We start from the raw sequence: 19,996 nt of genomic DNA, 5'->3' as shown, positions 1-19,996 counted from the left end.
TTCAACCATCCTGTTTGTATTCTATGTAAGACATCTCTCTCAATCCCTCCATCGGCTTGCAAAAATGATCCTAAATATTTAAAACTCTCAGTTCCAGACAACTTATCATCTCCTATTTTAATACTTGTTTCATTACGTTCAATATTGCTAAACTTAAATTCCATATATTATGTCTTTACTCTACTAAGCCTAAAACCTTTCTCTTCTAGTGTTTCTCGCCAAGATTCTAATTTAGCATTTACTCACTCACGTGTCTCATCTACCAATACAATATCATCTGCAAACAACATGCACCATGGTACGGTATCTTGAATGTGTCCAGTAAGTTCATCCATGATTAGTGTAAAAAGATAAGGACTTAGAGCTGACCCTTGATGTAACCCTATCTTTATTGGAAATGCTTCAGTTAATCCGCCTGAAGTCTTCACTCTAATCGTTACTTCCTCATACATATCCTTAATTAGGTCAATATATACTACGCTAACACCCCTCTTTTCTAGAATCCTCCATATAATTTCCCTTGGGACTCTATCATAAGTTTTTTCTAAATTAACAAATATCATATGCAGATCTTGCTTTTGCCCCTGATACTTTTCAATTAGTTGCTTTGGCCCCAGGTTGAGAAAGTTTATTTATTTATTTTAAATTTTAAAATTAAAATAGAAAACTCAATAGATTAGTAGGTTTAATCCGTCTAAATCATAATTCAAATTTACGAATGTCAACTTAATCAATTTAAACTATAATCAAACTTAAAATTTTTAATATTTTAAATATTTTTTAATTTTTTAATAGATCCATTGATTGACCCGCTTAACTCGTAATCCGTTTTAAATTGGATTGGATTGGAGATTTCTAAACCATCAAATTGATGGGTTGACCTACCTTGCCCTCTAATATGATGGATTTTTAATAGATTAATATGTCCCGTCATGAGTTAGTCCGTTTGAACCCCTAGAATTATAAATTTATTTATATAATAACAGACACAATCAAATCTTATCGGATTCGATTAATTATATATATTTTTTCAATTTTAAAGTTTTAAAGATTTTTTTTTAATCAAGAATTGATGCAATACTTGGGGACAAATAAAAGTCAAAGTCAAATAGGAGAGTGGATTAGAATGACGAAAACGAATATGCTTGGCGAATCTTCTTTCCTGAAAAAGGCGGAAAATACTATATAATCTGAAGGCAGCGAGTTGAGCATTGATCTTTTTTTATCTGGAAATTACTAGGTGCTTCCTGTCCGTCGTAGTGCAGGAAGCGGGTGTGGATCGGGGACCATGGTCACGTGTTCCACGCGGTCCAAGCACACTTCCACACGTTACCGTTTGCCACCCGGCGGACTATGCGTCACACACGTGTCGGAGGCGTTTACGTGCTTTCGTCTGATTCCTTGGCCCGGATCCGCTTCCTCGGTGTGATGTGCCGTCGGCGTATCATAACGAAACCTGCATCGTGTCGGCTCCGGTTAGCGGATTTGTGCCGGCTGATCAAGATACTTGAGACAGGAGGAATGGACAGCGGCTCGTGCTCAGCTCCACTGGTAGAGTGCGGCGTTGTATCTTACAATGGGATCAGGTTACTGCCACCTCGGAAGCGTAGGGGGATTGACTTGTTGGAGTTTGTATGCGTGGACTCGTGGCGAGCGCTGAAGCGAATGTTATGGTGGACTATGTGCTGCCTCGAGCACGGAAGTTTAATGCAGTAGGAGACAGCGTCGCCGGAGGGTCCGTGTAGGGTCTCGCAGAGGCAGAAGCCATACACATGAGGAAGTAATTAAAAAAAAAACCCTATTATCTTTCTTCCTTAAAGCCGCCCTTTTCAACCACTTATTCTTCGTTTTCCTTCTCTGGTTTCGGTTTAGGGATCAAATCGATTTCGCTCTCGTGTTTGCGGGCTCCAAGATCGGACTTCTGCTGCTGCTGCTGCTGCAGGGGGAAGAGCGGATCGGGGGCCGATTTGGCTGGAGATCAAGGATTTGTTTCTGAGGGCCGTGTTAGAAGAGCTTAGGCATCTTCCTCGCGTGTCGTGGAGCTCGTACTTGTTCCAGTATTTCGCGCGTGTGGAGACGGAATTATCTTGTTTGGTGATTACGACGGATTGTTGAGGTAGAATTCATCGACTTGTTTTGTCTGCTGATCTTCAGAATTTTCCCTTTTTTGGCTGTTGAATTTGCTTCTGTTTCAATCGTTTCGTCTTTTTATCTTTTTTAAAGGATTTTGGGTGAAACTTGAAGCCTGAATCTCGGTTGAGAATCGTGGATTTGGTGGTTGGAAGAATTACAGACTTGTTGGTCAAAGACGCTTCAGATCTATAATATTCAGGAGGTACTCGCACCAAAAGGCGTTGCTTTTCTGGTCCAGAGCGTTCGGGATGCCCGGAAGAGGATAACACGCACTTTGAAATCCGTCCGAAGAAAAAAAAACGTTTCCTATTACTTTCTGAAGGCGAAAGAGGGAAGCAGATTCACAAAGGAACTTTTTACCGTTCCCTTTTACTGGAGTAAAAGATTCAAAGCCAGTGCCCGAGATAAGCTTCAAATCTCGAAGTAGGTGTTGCACCTCTCCCGAAGTGATCCTGGTTGAGGCTGCTTTGCTTGGGATTTTTAGATAGGCTATACGTGGAGCTGGAATTAATATGCTGATGAATGAGCTTTTATGGGTATTTATGCGGTCTTGAAGGGTGAAGACTTGACAGAAAAATAGATCCTAGTTTCCTTGGTTTCTCTTCGATTAAAATCCTTTCCTTGATGGGGAAAACTGATGGGGTAGTAAAACCGGGAGCAGTCTTTTTTTGCGCATTTATTTAAAGTTCAACTCTTTTCTGGTAGTGCTGTTGGGGAGAGGGTTCGGCGTGTTCTCATGGCGGTGGTGGATGCAAATAGATCATCAGTCTTCGGTCAGTTTATCTTTCTACTGTGATTTTTTTTCTCTATAATTTTCCCCCTCTTTTCTCTTTGGCGGCTTCCTTCTTTCTAAGAAACATGGCCAAGAGATTTTAGAAAATTGTGAAATATTTTTCTCGATGGTCTTTTGGATGGAACTTTTGGAAAAGATAGAGGAAAAAAAAATCTAAAAATTTCATTTGTCGCAATAATTTTTTTCTTGAAGAAATCGGATTTAAGCTCAATTCTATCTGAAATTGAGTTTTCTGTTTAAAGTCAAAAAATTGGGAAAATTTTCCACCATTTTTTTCATTAAAGGAAATGGAAAAACAGTGTAGTTGAAAATTTTGTCTGTTGTAAACATAAATACGCTATTAAAGTGCAACAATTATTCTCCAAAAACTAAAACTATAGTTTACTGAGCTAGTTTTTTAGTTCTTATACTTCTGCTAACCTGTTACATTTTCCCCTTCTTTTCCTCCAATTTTTGGTTGAAGAAACCACCTGTTACGATTGATTTTGTTTTTGTAGAAAATATTACTGGTTTCTTGGGTATGATTTGATGTTGATACTTGAGCTGGATCTGATAGTCTTTTAAATTTACATTTTGTTCTAGCTTATTTTCCCTTCTTAGGGTAGGGTGTTTGCTTGTTCCCAGTTTCATTTCTTTGATAACATATTACCAAGGTTCCACAATTCATGCAGTTCTCTATAGACATTGATCAAACTTGCCTTTTTCATGTACTTTAGCCTTGGTATGTATTTTTTTTCCTTGTATATGTTGCGTTCTTTATAAATAAACCTATAATTAGTTGTATTTGAGTCATGCAGTAGTTTTACAAATCTAATGATTTATGGGCTGCCGTGATGATGTTCATTATTTCTTTTGGTTCTTCAGGGATTTCTGGTGATATGTTATACAAGGAATTATGGCATGCATGTGCTGGCCCCTTGGTTACCTTACCTCGTCAAGGGGAGCGTGTTTATTACTTTCCTCAAGGTCATATGGAACAGGTTCATTAATTCTTCTGTTGTAGTTGGCTTTTGAATTTCAAATTTCTTGCTGCTAGTGATATGACACTAAGTAAAATGGTTGTTGATCACCATTTCAGCCTCAAGTGATTGTTTCCTTTGTTATAGCTGGAGGCATCAACAAATCAAGGGCTAGACCAGCATGTGCCTGTGTTCAATCTACCCTCAAAGATCCTGTGTAAGGTGGTCAATGTTGTTCTTCAAGTAAGTTTTCGCTTGTGTACTATCTACTTGTCCATGATCATGTTGATGCTTTTAATAAAAGTTAGTGATTCTAATTTCATTGTACAATTTCACAACATAGGCTGAACAAGATACAGATGAAGTCTTTGCACAGATTACCCTGTTACCTGAGTCAAATGTGAGTCTTTCTCAATTGAATTTAATTTCTATGGATCATCCATTCAATTAGCATGAAACACTGCTCTTTTGTATACAGAGTAAGAGGTTTTGAAGCTATAACTAAAGGTTTAGTTGCTTTGTGGTGAATCCATGAGCATTGCGCAATCCAGTGCAAGATTTTGATAGTTCTTAACTAACTTTTCCCCCTTATTCTCATGTTTCTATCTTGAGCAACAACATAATATATGTCCTGAAAGCTTTTCTTCTTGCAAGTTGCCTCTTCATTGTTAGAATATCAATATTCCTTATGGTATTTATTTTGCTAATTGCCCAACTCCTGTTTATTTTTCAGCCTGGTGAGGTCACTACCCCAGATCCTCCTTTACCTGAGCCTGAAAACTGCAAAGTTCACTCCTTCTGTAAGACATTAACTGCCTCCGACACAAGCACCCATGGAGGTTTCTCAGTTCTCAGAAGGCATGCAGATGAATGCCTTCCTCCACTGGTTGGTCACTGTCACACCTAGCTCATATGCCATTCATCAAGTCAAATAGGATAGAAATTTAACTTTCATGCAGATCATTTGACTAGCAAGCTTATCGTCATATAATTTTAACTTTCTTGCTAAATCATTCTACCATTTCATAGGATATGTCTCAGGATCCACCATGGCAAGAGCTAGTTGCCAAAGATCTTCATGGAAATGAGTGGCGATTTCGTCACATCTTTCGAGGTCTACTTTTTTTGCTTTTAATTCTACTCTTGTAAGACTGTTTTGCTTTTTCTTTCTGTTCATTGCTAATCTTTCTTTTCTTATAAAAACACTCATGTATTATGATTTTCATGTTTATTGGTTAATTTTTAATAAATCAGACCACTTTCCCTATGAAGAAAAATCAGATGATTGAACTAAGTTTACTTAATGAAATTTCAGAATATGATTAATTGTTCGTAAGCCATTTGTCACTTATACTAATATTACAGTTATGTGAAATCAAAGTCATGCATAAACATTTTGCAATGAGGTTCTGATTTACTAATTTGTGCCCTGAAGCTACTAGCATGTATTTCCTTCTTTTCCAGGTCAGCCTAGGCGGCACTTGCTTACAACAGGTTGGAGTGTATTTGTCAGCTCAAAGCGTTTGGTAGCTGGTGATGCTTTTATATTTTTAAGGTTGATAATTATGAGTTCAATTAGTTATATTCATATCTTTTTGATAACATTTAGTATTTGATATTTATAGATGAATTATCATTTTTACACATTCATGGCAGAGGGGAAAATAAGGAACTGCGTGTAGGCGTCAGAAGGCTCATGAGACATCTAAACAACATGCCATCATCTGTCATATCTAGTCATAGCATGCATCTTGGAGTTCTTGCTACTGCCTCTCATGCTATTACTACTGGAACTCTTTTTTCTGTTTTTTACAAGCCAAGGTAAACTACTTGTTTTTTTTTTTTTTTTTTTTGAAATGGTTTTGCTAGTTTGATGCTGTTGTCATGCCATATCTCACTACCTTGGAGTGAACACTCAACTGCAATATGCTAGTGTAATAAATGTCTGCAATTGACAATCGATCATTCTTGTTAATTTTGAACTTATAATGTGAAGTCTTTTTCTGTAATATTCATCAGTTTCTAGCTTGCTATGTTTTTTTCTCTAATTTCCAATGTCTCTGAGTTGGCCAATTTATCATAGATGTCCATTGTTATTTTCTTACTCAAAATGACTAATAAAGATGAGTATAATACTTCAGAGCGAGCCGTTCTGAATTTATTATAAGCCTGGACAAGTATCTTGAGGCTAAGAAGCACAAGTTAGCTGTCGGGATGAGATTCAAGATGAGATTTGAAGGTGATGATGCTCCGGAAAGAAGGTATTTTAGGAGGATTTGTAACTGAAATATCAGGGGTTTTCCCTTAAAACTAATTGCGGCTAGATGTTGATGCAGAGTTAGCGGAACAATTGTCGGTGTAACTGAGAAAGCTTCTCAATGGGAAGATTCAGAGTGGAGATCATTAAAGGTAAACTTTCCTGCTGAGTCTGAATGGTAGAAGCACGATGCTAATTGAATTTTTTTTTTTTTTTGACTTTTTCTGTGCAAAACATCTTATCCTCTTTAACAGTTAAAAATTCAGGAACCTAATATGATGTTTGATTTCTCTGACTAGGTCCAATGGGATGAACCTTCATCTGCTGTACTTCCTGACAAAGTTTCTCCTTGGGAATTGGAGCCACTTGTAGCGCCTACTCCCCCATCCTCCCAACCAATCCAAAGAACAAAACGAGCACGACCACCATCTTCACCTGTTATCTCCCCAGACCTTTCTTCAGCATCTGGTATGATTATCTATATCCTAGTCCCTTTGTTTAACTGAGTCAAATATATCCTTTGTTGCTTTATTTTATATCAATTATCAGTAATAGATTTGTGATATCTCTCAATGCTTTGGAGTACAATTTTGTTACTTGAGAAAAAGTTTATTATTTATTCTTAGAGGTACCCATTCTGCCGTGTTGAGAAAGATTTTATATTATCCATTTTTACCTCTACCTAATTGAGTCATCTATTTGTTATGAGTGCTTTGAAATTCAACTAGGCTATAACAATGTTCCGTCATCTTGAAAACGATATCATATTATTTATGCTAGATGGTGTGTTGCTTTGGTGATGACACTTGATATGTATTTGTTTTGACTAAAGGGTTGGAGTCTTTTTGGATTAAGGACTGCTAGTGATTAGAGTATTTTTTAAGTTTTATAGTTGATAATGTGACAGTAAAAATGGGATTATCCTCTTTTGCACTTACCAACACTCTACTGGACGAAACAAATTCCTGCATTCAGTAGGTATCACATAATCTGGACAATGTCATATTTGTTTGATTCCCTGTTAAATTAATGAGGTAGTTGTTTTCCTTTCAGATCTTTTACTTTTCTCTTACACCCATGGTTACATGCAGGTGCTTGGAAATCCCCATCGCATACTACTCAAATGTTCTCTTTCTCTGCATCGCAAAGAGTTCCTGAGCTCTACACACCATCTAAACCACTTTCTGTGCTCTCATCAGCATCCAATACCTGTTCTATTGGATTTGCAACAAAATATTCTCCTTTGCCTGTTGCTGACAACCAAATGGGCTGGCCAGTCACATCAGAAACCCCAAAAGAAGCCTTATCAGCAAGCGTTAACAAAGAATCATGCGATAAAAAACATGAAACTAGCAAAGGCTGCAGGCTATTTGGTATTCAGCTAATTGAAGGTTGTCGCCGAATAGAGGAAACACCATCCATTCCTACAATTAGAGGAATTGAGGTGGACCAACCAGTGAAATCTTTGGAAGTGGATTCAGAGCAACAATCACAGCCATCAAATGTCGACAGATCAGATACAGCTGCAGTCACCAGTGAGGCAGAAAAGTCCTGTATAAGGTCATCTGGGGAGACACAAAACCGGCAACTGAGGAGCTGCACTAAGGTTATGGAATGCTGCGCCTTTCTAATCAATTTCTTTAGATCAATCACATTTTTACGTTTGATTTAATATTTTTCTGGTGTTGGCATGCTCATTTATTAACAAAACTTTAACTCATACAGTGGTGGAAGTTGAGGGCTTAAAAATATTAACTGACTCTAAATCGTTCCCTTTTTCTTTGTGCAGGTTCACATGCACGGAATGGCAGTTGGGAGGGCAGTGGACTTGACCAGATTATGTGGGTATGATGAACTTCTGCAGAAGCTGGAAGATTTGTTTAATATCAAAGGAGAGCTTACTAATGCAACCAAGAAGTGGGTGGTTGTCTACACAGACGATGAGGATGACATGATGATGGCCGGCGATGACCCTTGGCTGTAAGGCTCTGCAACTATCCCTCCCTGACAATATCTTAACAAGTCATTATGCAAATTTCAACATCTTGTGCCATTGTAATTTGGATCAACAACATCTATTTGCAGTGAGTTCCGCAGGATGGTGAAGAAGATATATATCTACACGAGCGAGGAGGCCAAGCGACTCTCTCCCAAGAGGAAACTCCCAATGTTTGCAGTCACAAAGCCTGGTTCCTCGCATGGCACTGACATGGATGCCAATTGTGACAACCACCTTGAAGATGATGACAATGCGGAAATCGATTAGGATTGCTGACTTCTACTCACCAAGTAGCTTTATTATTCTCTCAAGCAGTTTGTTTTTTGTTTTGTTTTTAGTTGAAGTCTGGCCTAGTAGGGTGCTACGAATACGGTGTCTGTTCTCTTGCCATGGTTGCTTGCTGATGGACCATTCCAGAGAAAGATGGATGGGTGATGGCTGCTTCGGTAATGACTTCTGTTTTGTTGCTTTCTTCTTTCTGTTAGGAGATGTAATGTGAAGTGGGTTAGAATAGAAGAGGGTGATAAGCTCGTCGATCACTTTTGTGTCTTCTCAACTTAATAAATGGAATGCCTGTCTTTGACCTTCCTTCAGGTAGATATTTGGAACAGACCAAATTTAATCAGCTGTTGCTTTAATTTTTTTATCGAATTCAGTTACTAAAAAAAAGAGGATGCGTATTTTTCTTCCCATTAAGAAACACATTGGAACCCTTCGCACACCACCAGCCAGATGGTGAACATCGTCAAGCATAGCAGCAAGTCGACGGCGGCCACGATCTTCACCTGGCGCCACAACTTGCGAGCGCGCTGCTGCGTCACGAGCCGCGAGCTCGAGCTCCTGCTCAAGGAGATCGCGTCGCCCGCCGGTGCCCGATCGTCGATGTAGTCTTCGGCCGGTAAACTGCCTTGGGCTTTTCGCCGCCGGATCTGACCCAGACCACACAATTGATCTCCTCCCCGACCACCCCACCCTCCTTCGGCGGCGCGTTCCGGTAGGCGTCTCGAAGGCGCTCGAGGAAGGCGAGCATCTCGGCGTTGCCGGCGCCGGCGTCGTCGTCGATGGCGAAGAAGGTGTAGCCGTCGCGCATGAGGAAGCCGGCCGTCCTGTTGGCCTCCGTGTGGGAGTGCCACACGTGGTGGCATTTGGCCTTGGTGAGCCAATCGAGGGCCAGGGCATGGAGGTCCTGTCCGCCGCCGTTGTAGGAGTGCACGAGGTCGTTGTCCTTGGAGATGCTGAAGAAAACGATATTGCCCGGCGAAGGGAATTTGAGATTCACTGGGAGCGTCGTCATCGGAGTCTGCGAACGGAAGGGAGGTGATCCGATCGCCGGCGGATCTCTTCAGAGGGAGAAGAGGAGAGGGATTAGGGATTTGTGAAAAAGGGAGGAGGAGTGTGTGTGATGGACGCCCCCGAGGATCGGAGGGGGCTTGCGAGGCACAGGTTGGAGAAATGACCGTTGGAAGCAACGGAATGGTTGCGAGGCACAGGTTGGAGAAAAAACACACACACATATATATTTTTTAAAAATATAAAAACAATTTTTTAAATATATTTTTTTAAAACTGAAAATAGAAAGAAGTAGTAGCATTCATCTCCCCCGTCTCCCCGTCTTCGTTAATTTTGAGATTTCGCCGCGCATTTATCCAACTCCTCGATCGGTTTCGTGCTGAATCCCAATCCGTTCTACAGAATTTTCGGCTTCTGGGTTTTGCTTTGGTCTGATTTGATCTGGGACGGCTTGAGTTTTTGAACCTTTCGCCCAATTGGAATCGCTGCTAGGGTTTGGAATCCCATGGTGGATCGACGATGGTGCGGCTTCTGAGATTGAGGAGTTTTAGCCTCGATCAGTCTCCGCGGGAGATCACTCGCACGGGAGCCGTCTCCGGCCGAGGTAACGGCGGTGCCGGCGGGGAGAACGGGTGGCTGATTCGGTTCTTCGACTCGGCTTTCTTCTGCGAGTGGATTGCGGTGAGCTATCTTTACAAGCATGACCATGACGGTGTCCGAGACTATCTTTGTAATAGGATGTATACTCTTCCGCTTACGGGAATCGAGAGCTATCTGTTCCAGATCTGTTACATGCTCGTCCACAAGCCGAGCCCTTCTCTTGACAGGTTCGTCATTGATACGTGCTCCAAGTCCCTCTGGATCGCCCTTAAGGTGCACTGGTTTCTGATGGCGGAGCTGGAGGACTCTGAAGACAACGAGGGGATCGGCCTTGTCCAGGAGAAATGCCAGATTGCTGCTACTGTGATGGGCGTGTGGCCACTCTTGGTTAAGCTTCCACCGGTCCCTCCTAGCACTCCAGCCAGCCCCAAGAGCAACCCAGTATTGAATAGGATATTTTCATCTAAGCAGAAACTGTTGTCGTTGGCATCATCATCATCGCCAACATCGGGTTCCAGTCCCTTGTTTGAGGAGAGCAATCGGGATAGCAGCAGTGATGCAACTCCAGAGGAAAATAAGCTGTTGAAAAAGCTTATCATGGGGTCATTTTTCTCTAGAAAGTCCTCTGAGAAGGATGAGGAGGAACCTGGAAAAGGTTTTTTGAAAAGATTTCTTAGGGATAGTAAAGACAAGGACGAAGACACAGATAAAGATGGATTTTTTCGCAAGTTTCTTAGAGATAGCAAGGATGATGACGGGGAGCTGACTTCAAGTTCAGAGGGTTTTCTGAAAAGATTATTTCGTGATAAAGAAGAGAGGATGGTGGAGGATTATGAAAAGGAAGGCTTTTTCCGTAGGATGTTTAAAGACAAGAGTGAGGAGAAGAAAGATTCTGGAATTAATAAGAATGAAGAGGAAGAAAAGGCCAGTGAGAATATTGAGGTTGACGAGAAGGAAAACTTCTTTCGTCGACTTTTCAAAGAAAAGCATGAAGAGAGGAAAGATGTAGATCGAGAGAGGAATGTGGAGAAAGAAAAATCTAATGGAAATGCACAAGAAGAGGAGAAGGAGAGCTTTTTCCGTAAGATTTTTAAGGATAAGAATGACGAGAAGAAGGATGCTAGGCATGATGTCCATGAAGAGAGGGGAAAAGGCCAAAGGAATTTGGAGGTAGACGATAAAAATGGTTTCTTCCGCAGGTTTTTTAAGGAAAAGAGTGAAGAAAAGAAAGATGGTTCACATAATAGGAATGAGGAGGAAGAGAGCAAAAGCATTGAGGATGACAATATCTTTCTAAGACTTTTCAAGGACAAGAATGAAGGGAAAAAGGTTGTTGGGCATGATAATAATGAGGATGATAGAGTAAATGGAAGCATCGAGGAAAGAGAAAGGGAAGGTTTCTTCCGTAGGTTTTTCAAGGAGAAGCATGATGACAAGAAAATTGAAGGCCGTGATAGAAATGAGGAAGATTGCAAGAGTAATGAGACTTTGGAAGAAGAGGGTACATCTGAAATTTTGTCATTTCGTAGGTTATTGCGCATCCATCCTGAAGAATCAAAGGTTTCAAGTATTAGTGAAAATGAGACTTTTGAGAACAGTCCAGGAACAGAAAACTTTTTCAGACGGTTGTTTAAGGATCGAGATTGTTCTATAGAAGATTCTGAATTACTCAGTGCAAAGATCCGAAAGGAGGTAATGGTTGGGTTCATATTGTTATTGGTTATTACTTTTGCTATCACTGCACATGTTATTGCTTGTTGTGACATTGAACTATTTGATTTCATTAAAAATGCTTGGCTGCTCATTTTTACTATCTAGCCAAATTGTACTACCGTTTAGTGATACCTTTTTGTCATCTCACAGCCCCAGCAAATATAATTTTGATATTTAAGATTGTTTCATTTTTTTTCTCCAAAGATTGATTTTTATAGTGACTGCGATAAGTTTCACTTTGCTTACCTTAAGATGCCATTTGTATCACATCTTCTTTTATATGCATTCATTTATTTTTTTTCCTAGGATGAACATGATATAGGCTTCATTCCGTTTGGATTTTGATTAAACAAATGGTACTTGCAGGGTAATGTATTGGTAATATTCAATGAAGAATTATCTAGCTTCTGTGGAGCTTATTTTCTTTGTCTATATATTCTTTGTATCTAACTTATGAATCTCCACAGGATCATACAGGCAATATGAGGTTTTTTGGTGTCTGGATTTGGAACATCTTGGATTTATACTTTTAGTATGTTACTAAGGATTTAATTTTCAATATCTTTATCTATATGGTGTGATATGACTAAATAACTACATCAAATGAGTCCATGTGAACTGATGCCATTACCTTGTCATATGTGCATGGCTTTGGACTGAGTCCAAAATGTTATTCTCCAGCGACTCATAATCTTGTACTCACCTGGATTATTACTTTTTATGTTCTTATCTTTTGGAACTTCACATGGAGACCACTTGTGCTTTCTGCTGTTGCTGAAATGAACTTGGGAAGTGAAAAAGTTATATTGAGTTTGTCAAGCAAATTACCACAATACTACATCTATCATAAAAAGGAAAAAAATGGGTGTTTCCTGTTATGAATCATTTTAGTTTTAGTTCATAGTTTTTTGACATATCATATGTTTCTTTGAGACAAACATCAGTTGTTCCTCAAAATATATATTGCTATTTGTAGATCAGAAGAACCAGTATATGGATTCCTTTTTAAGGATATGATCATGACTAACACTTGTTAGGTTGATTGTTCTCTTCCTTTGTTTTTTTATTTTCTCCCAGTGAACAAATTTTCTTTTGCATTTTCACCACCCAATTATCGGTATATTGTTTTGGTGAATGGTAAATGGTAAATGAGTATTGGTGAATAATACTTTACTAGATTTTTGTGATATGCACCGATACAAATTGTTGTGATTATATTTCTCAGTATCTTTTCATAATTTTTCTCTTCATTGATGTGTTAGGTGATTTTTAGGAACCCAAAATCTTGTTGAGTTGTGGGGTTAGTGGAAGCTTGCTTACTGCTTAACTTTATGTGTTGCAGACGCGCCCTGGTTCTCAGTATAATGAAAGAGGGCCTGATAAACCACCTTTACCTAATAATGCGATAGCAGAAAGTCGAAAAAGTTCTTACTATGCTTCTTTGGAGTTTGTTCAGTTGTTATCTGACACATCTTATGGACTAGTGGACATATACCCTATTGAAGATCGCAAAATTGCTCTTCAAGAGGTTAAGTTATTTTCACTTATCTGTTCCACAGAGCATTTTCTAAAATGTTAGTTTCCTGAATCATTGACATTTTTGGTTCTTTTGTTGACAGTCTCTTACTGAGGTCAATTCACATGTTGCCAAGGCCCAAATATGTGGAGGTTAATGAATTAATCTTATTTTCTTCCTCTGAAAATCCATCATCTATAGCTATACATACCATACAGTTCTATCAAGTGTACATGAACTGCTAAAAATATTATGATATATGATGACAGCTGTTTGATGACATTTGGTTTTATTTGTAAAACATTTAATCCAAGGGGCTCTTTTTATCTTTCATTCAATGCTCATATATATTTCCAAGAGTATTCTTGAATTGTACTAATGTTGTATTTTGCTGCTTGCTAGATTTTATTTCATAAATTACAGACTAATATAAACAAAGCTATTAACTGTGGATATGGTTTATCAATTGATCTCTTAAGGGTTTCAACTTATTTTCTCAGGTGTGTGCTTTCCCATGGGAAAGGGAATGTTCCGGGTGGTTAATATACCTGTGGATGAAGCTGTTCTCCTTAATTCTAGGGAGAAGGCACCTTACCTAATGTGTGTTGAAGTCTTGAAATGTGAAACACTCAGGTAATGAGACTTTAAACAACAAATTAGAAGTTTCCTCTAATTGTCAGATGGTGATAGTTAAAACCATGTTTCAGTGTATTTGACCCTTTGCTTTTGGCACTTATACTTATCACTTGATGTTACTGTATACACTTTTTCAACCTAGATTTATAACATTATTCTATATATCAAAGGTCAATTTGTAATTAATATATCTTGTAGGAGAATATGGTTCATGTTCTTGTGTTCATCTTAGTTTTGACTAGTGCTTTTTTCATTTTTTTCCTAGTTGTGCAAAGACAACTGATGCTCAAAAGCTCTCGAGAGGAGGAATTCCCTTAGCCAATGGCGATGCACAATTACGAAAGCCTCCTCCATGGGCATACCCTTTGTGGAGTCAAAATAATACTTGTAATTATGATTCTGATGGAATCTTAAAGTCGACTTCCCGAGCTATTGACCAAGCAATGGCTCGGTTATGGGAAGCAAAAGTGAAATATGTCCATGTTAGTTTGTCTGTTGAGAGTAAGATTGTTCAGGAGATTGACTCAATATGGAAGATTCAACCAGATACCATTGATGGGGATGATAGACGTGACAAGTCAATGACAATCGGTGAAAAAACCCCAGAGTGGATTACTGTCAATCTGTCTGCAATCCCTGGGGTTAACATGGAAGATGTAGAGGATCAGGAGCCTTCAGCTTCAAAAGATCATCGTCGTGTTCCTAGCACAATTGCTATTGAGGAAGTAAAGGTGGGCCTGTAAGTGGAATAAATTGCTATAGGGATACTTTTGGGTAATTGACTGTCAATCAGACGATAAAAAAATTCAAGTCAACTGTTTTTTCTGGGTTGGACCTTTAATTTTTGTGGAATGATTATTCTTCATGATACTTGATGTTTCATGTCTCATTTAGCAATAAAATATCATGATTTGTGATATATGTATTTGATGTTGTAAGAAAGAAAATTTAAGAAAAAATGAGTGATTACTCAGAAATATCTGATAAATGCATGGATGTTCTGTCCTCTTGTATAAGCTATGCTGTCTAATTGTATAATGTCTGGATGTTATGTCTTGTATCATCTATGCTTATTTAGTTTTTCATATAATGCCTATTTATCTCATTAGCAAGGATTTTTTTTTTCAACAGTATGTCTTAACTATCTTAATAAACTTGTGGTTTTATCATGCTACTATAGTCAAACTTTTAAAAGGAATATGAAGTTTGAGCACTTAATTATATGTGATTCTTGGTAGGCAGCAGCAGCTAAGGGACAAACTCCTGGGCTTCCTGTTAATGTTGCTGGTCAGAATTCCCAGGATACAAAACCAAAGGTAATTACTTTTTTCCTTCTGGTGCTTCATTCTTGCATGTGTCCCTTCATATCTATCTGTCTGTTTAACAGTTGATGGATGGTGGCATTCGAAAACCTGGTGATGCATTGTCCGGTGAACTTTGGGAGAAGAAGAAAGAGCAAATCCGGAGGTCATCAGCATTTGGAAAGTTACCTGGTTGGGACTTACGTTCTGTGAGTTACTACTATCTTTCTTCCCTTTCTAGTGGAGAATTAAGAGTGAAACTCGAGCAAAATTTTCCACTGAAGAAATTTTACTGTTCTTCAGTGATACAATCAATCTATAGAATTGATTGACTATATTGATAAGAAGCACCAGAAATATTACTTCATCATTTTATATTAATGGAGTCTCTCACACATAGGTACTCAATAGATAGCTGAAATGTTTCAGAGAACTTGATATTGGTTTATCAGAGATAAATGGAAGGGTTGAGATAAGGAATGAATGTAATATTACTTCCCCTTCTTTCAGCATTGTAAAGTGTTCCTAGTGCATGCACATATTAGTGCCCCCATAAAATTTTCTGTGAGAATTCAGAAAATTCAAGAATGACAGGACTCTCAATAATCTCTCTAAGGGATCTTCGTTTCCTAGTGTTTTGATTTTTCGCAATTGAACCTGAAACCCGATACTCTTCAAGGGTAGGAAAGAAGCAAAAATATGTATAAAAAAGGAAGAGGCAGGAAATCAGTCTGCACTAGACTACTACTTTGAAAGGTGTTGTAGTGTGGCAGATGAAAGAACTTTCCTTAATTGAGTTTGAGACATATATTGAGACTAAATAAATTTGATTATCTTTTGTAGGGCATAAGTTTTCTCCTGAAGACAAAATCCTGCATGTTATAAAATAAGCATTTTTTTGGTATAAAATAAACAATATCAGTTAGAAGATATTGTAAGCTTGAAGTAAAATAGATTGCAATGTGCTTTACTGTAACAGCTCATTTGGAAATTCATAAATAATAATGGAGTGAACCTTGAATCTATGGCCTGATCACTTACACAAAATTCATAAGGATCTGATTTTTAGATTGATTACATTGGCAGAAGTGTCCAACAAACTACATTGTCTTTTTGACTGATTGCTATATTATATTATATATTTTTTTCTTAAAAACCCTAGGTTATGCATCATCCATAATGAACATGCAACTCAAGTATTTGTTGATGCATTGAAAATGATTATATATATATTTTTCGTTGCTATGTTTTTTTTAGAATAGTCGATGCATTACAAGGCATTACATTTCTACTTCGCCATGCCTTATTCTTTTTTCTCAAGTAAACAGATTATTGTGAAGAGTGGAGATGATTGCAGACAGGAGCACCTAGCCGTACAACTAGTTTCACATTTCTATGGTAATTACAAATGTTGAGGATTTTGTTTGAAACTTTGAATTGTGACCCATGGTTAGACTTTCCCAAGTAAGACGCTGACAGCTTTGCTTAATTTCCTTCATTGGATTATTGCTAATTTCTCGAGGATATGGACTATCCTTAAGATATACACACTTCAAAGGAATCATAATGTTATCCTTTTGCACAAGTGATGTTGTTGAGCATGTTATCTTTTGAGTTGATCATATTGATTACATGTTTTACTATTAGAAATGATTGTTTGCACAAACAGTTGTATAACAACGTCAAGGTTGCTTTTTGTTTCCCTATGGACACTTGATGTGTATATATATATATATATATATATATATATATATCTATATATATATATATATAGAGAAATGTTACAAGATTATCTCATATCAAATACCACCTTAACGCTTATTAAAGTGCCTTCAAGTTTATTAAAAGTAGAAGATACATCACAAAGACACAAATCATTGACATTTATATATATATATATATATATATATATATATATATATATATATATATATATATATAAAATGTCAATGATTTGTGTCTTTGTGATGTATCTTCTACTTTTAATAAACTTGAAGGCACTTTAATAAGCGTTAAGGTGGTATTTGATATGAGATAATCTTGTAACATTCTCATTGATTTTTCAGTTGGGAATGTTAATCATTTACCTTGGTTGAGTTTTATTTAGTAATTTAAAATTTTAAGTAACCTAGTTTACTTTGTATGTGAATCTAAATTGTTTGTGAGGGTGGTGGTAACCAAGATAAGGTTATTCACGGTCGTGTCAGTTGTAACTATTTGTGGTCTTGTCTTTGAGTTCTTTGTAAGACTGTCAATTGTTATTTGACTATGTGAGAGTCACTTGTTCTGGACCACCTGATCCATCTTTCACTTATTGAGAGATTTAAGTGTTGAAGGCAATTCTCTGCTTCAACATTCGACACAGGGAATGTTATGCTTAATAAACCTGCAAACCATCTTATGATCATCGCTATTAACTTCCAACTTCTTATCCTTCATCTACCTCTTCCCTCATTTCACTGCTTCATACTGATCTTATAATAAATTATAGGACAAAAACATCATTCTCACATAAAATCCTATATCATGCGATTATGATGAGGCCGAAGTTGTAGGCCAAAGAACTCTTGTAACATTGTAACTTAAAAGTGATTTAAATATGTGAATACATGGTTAAAGTAGATCTCTGAAAATTTTCATCTTATTGTTTCTTAATAATAAAATTTGACTCTTTACTAGAATGTTGTGTTTTTAATATCAGATATATACCAAGAGGCTGGTCTCCCACTGTGGTTAAGACCTTATGAGGTTCTTGTTACATCTTCTTATACATCACTAATCGAGACTATCCCTGATACGGTGATTCTTCTCTCCATTAAGAATTTATTGCTATCTCCTTCCTGGTATATATAAATTTCTGTTGATTCTCAATATTTTATGTTTTTTTTTGCAGGCCTCAATTCATTCAATAAAGAGTAGATTCCCTAATATCTCAAGTCTGCGCGACTTTTTCATAGCTAAATATGAAGAAAATTCATCAAATTTCAAGCTTGCACAAGTATTCAAATTTCTAAATTGTCACTTTATTTTGTTTGGTTGACCATCAAAATTGATCGATTATGACATTCTTTGTGATAATTCACTTATATGTATGCATGCTCTCAGTTACATCTTTAGATAAGATACTTGCAGCAATTCTTTTATTGTCCCTTTTGAAATTTTTTGTTTGTTACAAATCTAGATGCTTTAAGGTGACTTTAGTATACAACTAATATGACAGTGCTTTCTCACTTGTGGTGTGGAATTGCTACGCAAATGTCAGGTTTCTTTACATCTTCACCTTTATTCTCAAAGTTCCAATTTTGTTTGATTATAAGTGCTTAATTGAAAAGTTGCTTTGTGATATGAATCTGTCCCCTAATATGATATTTCTCGCATGTGCTATCAAATTTTCTATGGGATTCATTTTTGGTATTTCTGCAGGACATATAGATTCAGCTACTTGCAAACTCTTATATGCCATTTGTTACTGGATTTTCTCATTGGAGAATAACACTTATTATCCTGCTCTTATTTGGTTGCTTGACAGAGAAACTTTGTTGAGAGCATGGCAGGATATTCAATACTATGTTACCTGCTTCAGGTACTCCTGGGTACAACTTCCTTCAAGTTTTTCTGAATTTAGCTTGTCATGTTTGCTCAAACATTTGAATGCTGTAATTAATTAAATTCTATTCACTTTGATTGTTTAGGTGAAAGATAGACACAATGGTAACATCTTGTTGGATGAAGAAGGGCACATTATTCACATTGATTTTGGTTTTATGCTATCTAACTCTCCTGGTGGTGTAAATTTCGAGAGCGCACCATTTAAATTAACTCGCGAGTTTCTTGAGGTGAGATAATTGGAGTTATGTTCAGAATCTATTTACAGCATTATTTTTAGTGTTTGACAATGTCCCTTCGATGCTAGGTGATGGACTCTGATGCAGAAGGAAGTCCTAGTGAGTTCTTTGATTATTTTAAGGTGATAAACATTGTTCTTTGTTGATGGTAGCCTCTACTGCAACTGTAGTCGTCATTTACTCATCCATGCTCTCTCTGCAGGTTCTGTGTATCCAAGGTTTTCTCACTTGCCGTAAGCATGCTGAGCGTATAATTCTTCTTGTGGAGATGTTGCAGGTAACATGGACAGGCTTTTTTTTTTTGTATCTTAGTTTGGTTTGAGATGTTTCTTTCACATAAGCTTTCTTTAGTTTAAGGATCTTTTTTTGGTGCTCCGTATCTGTTTTTTCTCTCGAACTTATGTTTTTGCATATGATGCTTTCTCAAGAAGACTCCATATTTTTGTTGTTGTTTTATGCTCAAGAAAGGAGAGCATTTCTTATTGAATGAAGTGGTTTCTTTGACATTTACAGTATGTTGGGATTTGATTAGTTCTAATATTTTAACTTGTCCTTATATTTGGTCAGATTTTTTTTTTTTTTTTGCTAATATGAACTATGAAATTTTCTTATAGAATCTAGAGGGTTGTCAACCAATTTCTTCATGAACTGCCATAGTTCCATTGACGTGGATTTATAGTAACTGAATTAGTACAAGGATTAGCATTGGATTGATTTATAATAACTGAGCTAGTGCAAGGATTAGCGTTGGATATACTTGTTCAGTTATTCTCATCAAACTGGCCAGTTCCCGTAACTTTCTGTTCTCCACGTATGGGAAACGAAAGCTTAAACTTTGTGTTTCCAAGAGGAAAAGGCAGGCAGATTATATTGGTTTTTTACTGCTACATTTGGTTCTTGCCTAGCATCTGGACCATTCTTCTTTCACAACATGCAAGTAGGATTGGTATTTGG

The 19,996-nt window shown here is 37.5% G+C and overlaps 3 protein-coding genes and 1 pseudogene across 3 annotated transcripts in view; 3 read left to right on the top strand and 1 right to left on the bottom strand.

The window, feature by feature from the left end:
* Window positions 1-1,836: 1,836 nt before the first annotated feature.
* LOC141829609 (auxin response factor 7-like) lies at window positions 1,837-8,734 on the top strand. Its single transcript, XM_074717121.1, has 15 exons — window positions 1,837-2,116; window positions 2,224-2,906; window positions 3,791-3,906; window positions 4,033-4,128; window positions 4,229-4,285; window positions 4,619-4,771; window positions 4,915-4,999; window positions 5,350-5,440; window positions 5,542-5,706; window positions 6,027-6,146; window positions 6,222-6,294; window positions 6,442-6,610; window positions 7,234-7,748; window positions 7,932-8,122; window positions 8,228-8,734. The coding sequence occupies exons 2-15, from the start codon at window positions 2,870-2,872 to the stop codon at window positions 8,406-8,408; spliced, it is 2,049 nt and encodes a 682-aa protein (XP_074573222.1). The 5' UTR covers window positions 1,837-2,116; window positions 2,224-2,869; the 3' UTR covers window positions 8,409-8,734.
* Window positions 8,735-8,833: 99 nt separating this feature from the next.
* Window positions 8,834-9,435, bottom strand: LOC141829737 (phytolongin Phyl1.1-like; annotated as a pseudogene).
* Window positions 9,436-9,760: 325 nt separating this feature from the next.
* Window positions 9,761-19,996, top strand: part of LOC141829066 (phosphatidylinositol 4-kinase beta 1-like) — a 21,640-nt gene continuing 11,404 nt past the window's right edge. Inside the window, exons 1-14 of the mRNA XM_074716488.1 lie at window positions 9,761-11,723; window positions 13,087-13,272; window positions 13,364-13,412; window positions 13,761-13,893; window positions 14,162-14,627; window positions 15,135-15,212; window positions 15,284-15,406; window positions 16,526-16,595; window positions 17,899-17,996; window positions 18,091-18,195; window positions 18,727-18,780; window positions 18,890-19,033; window positions 19,111-19,164; window positions 19,245-19,319. Coding sequence (XP_074572589.1) covers window positions 9,951-11,723; window positions 13,087-13,272; window positions 13,364-13,412; window positions 13,761-13,893; window positions 14,162-14,627; window positions 15,135-15,212; window positions 15,284-15,406; window positions 16,526-16,595; window positions 17,899-17,996; window positions 18,091-18,195; window positions 18,727-18,780; window positions 18,890-19,033; window positions 19,111-19,164; window positions 19,245-19,319 — 3,408 coding nt within the window. The 5' untranslated portion in view covers window positions 9,761-9,950. The remainder of the gene's footprint in view (window positions 11,724-13,086; window positions 13,273-13,363; window positions 13,413-13,760; window positions 13,894-14,161; window positions 14,628-15,134; window positions 15,213-15,283; window positions 15,407-16,525; window positions 16,596-17,898; window positions 17,997-18,090; window positions 18,196-18,726; window positions 18,781-18,889; window positions 19,034-19,110; window positions 19,165-19,244; window positions 19,320-19,996) is intronic.
* The window catches only part of LOC141829080 (phosphatidylinositol 4-kinase beta 1-like), an 8,618-nt gene continuing 8,595 nt past the window's right edge, over window positions 19,974-19,996 (top strand). The window contains exon 1 of the mRNA XM_074716506.1: window positions 19,974-19,988. Coding sequence (XP_074572607.1) covers window positions 19,974-19,988 — 15 coding nt within the window. The remainder of the gene's footprint in view (window positions 19,989-19,996) is intronic.

The sequence above is a fragment of the Curcuma longa genome, chromosome 5 (genome assembly GCF_044706935.1).
Source record: "Curcuma longa cultivar G26 ecotype Majalengka, Jawa Barat chromosome 5, ITB_CL_G26_1.1, whole genome shotgun sequence".
Taxonomy (NCBI): Eukaryota; Viridiplantae; Streptophyta; class Magnoliopsida; order Zingiberales; family Zingiberaceae; genus Curcuma; species Curcuma longa.
This window is presented reverse-complemented; position numbering and strand designations above follow the sequence as displayed.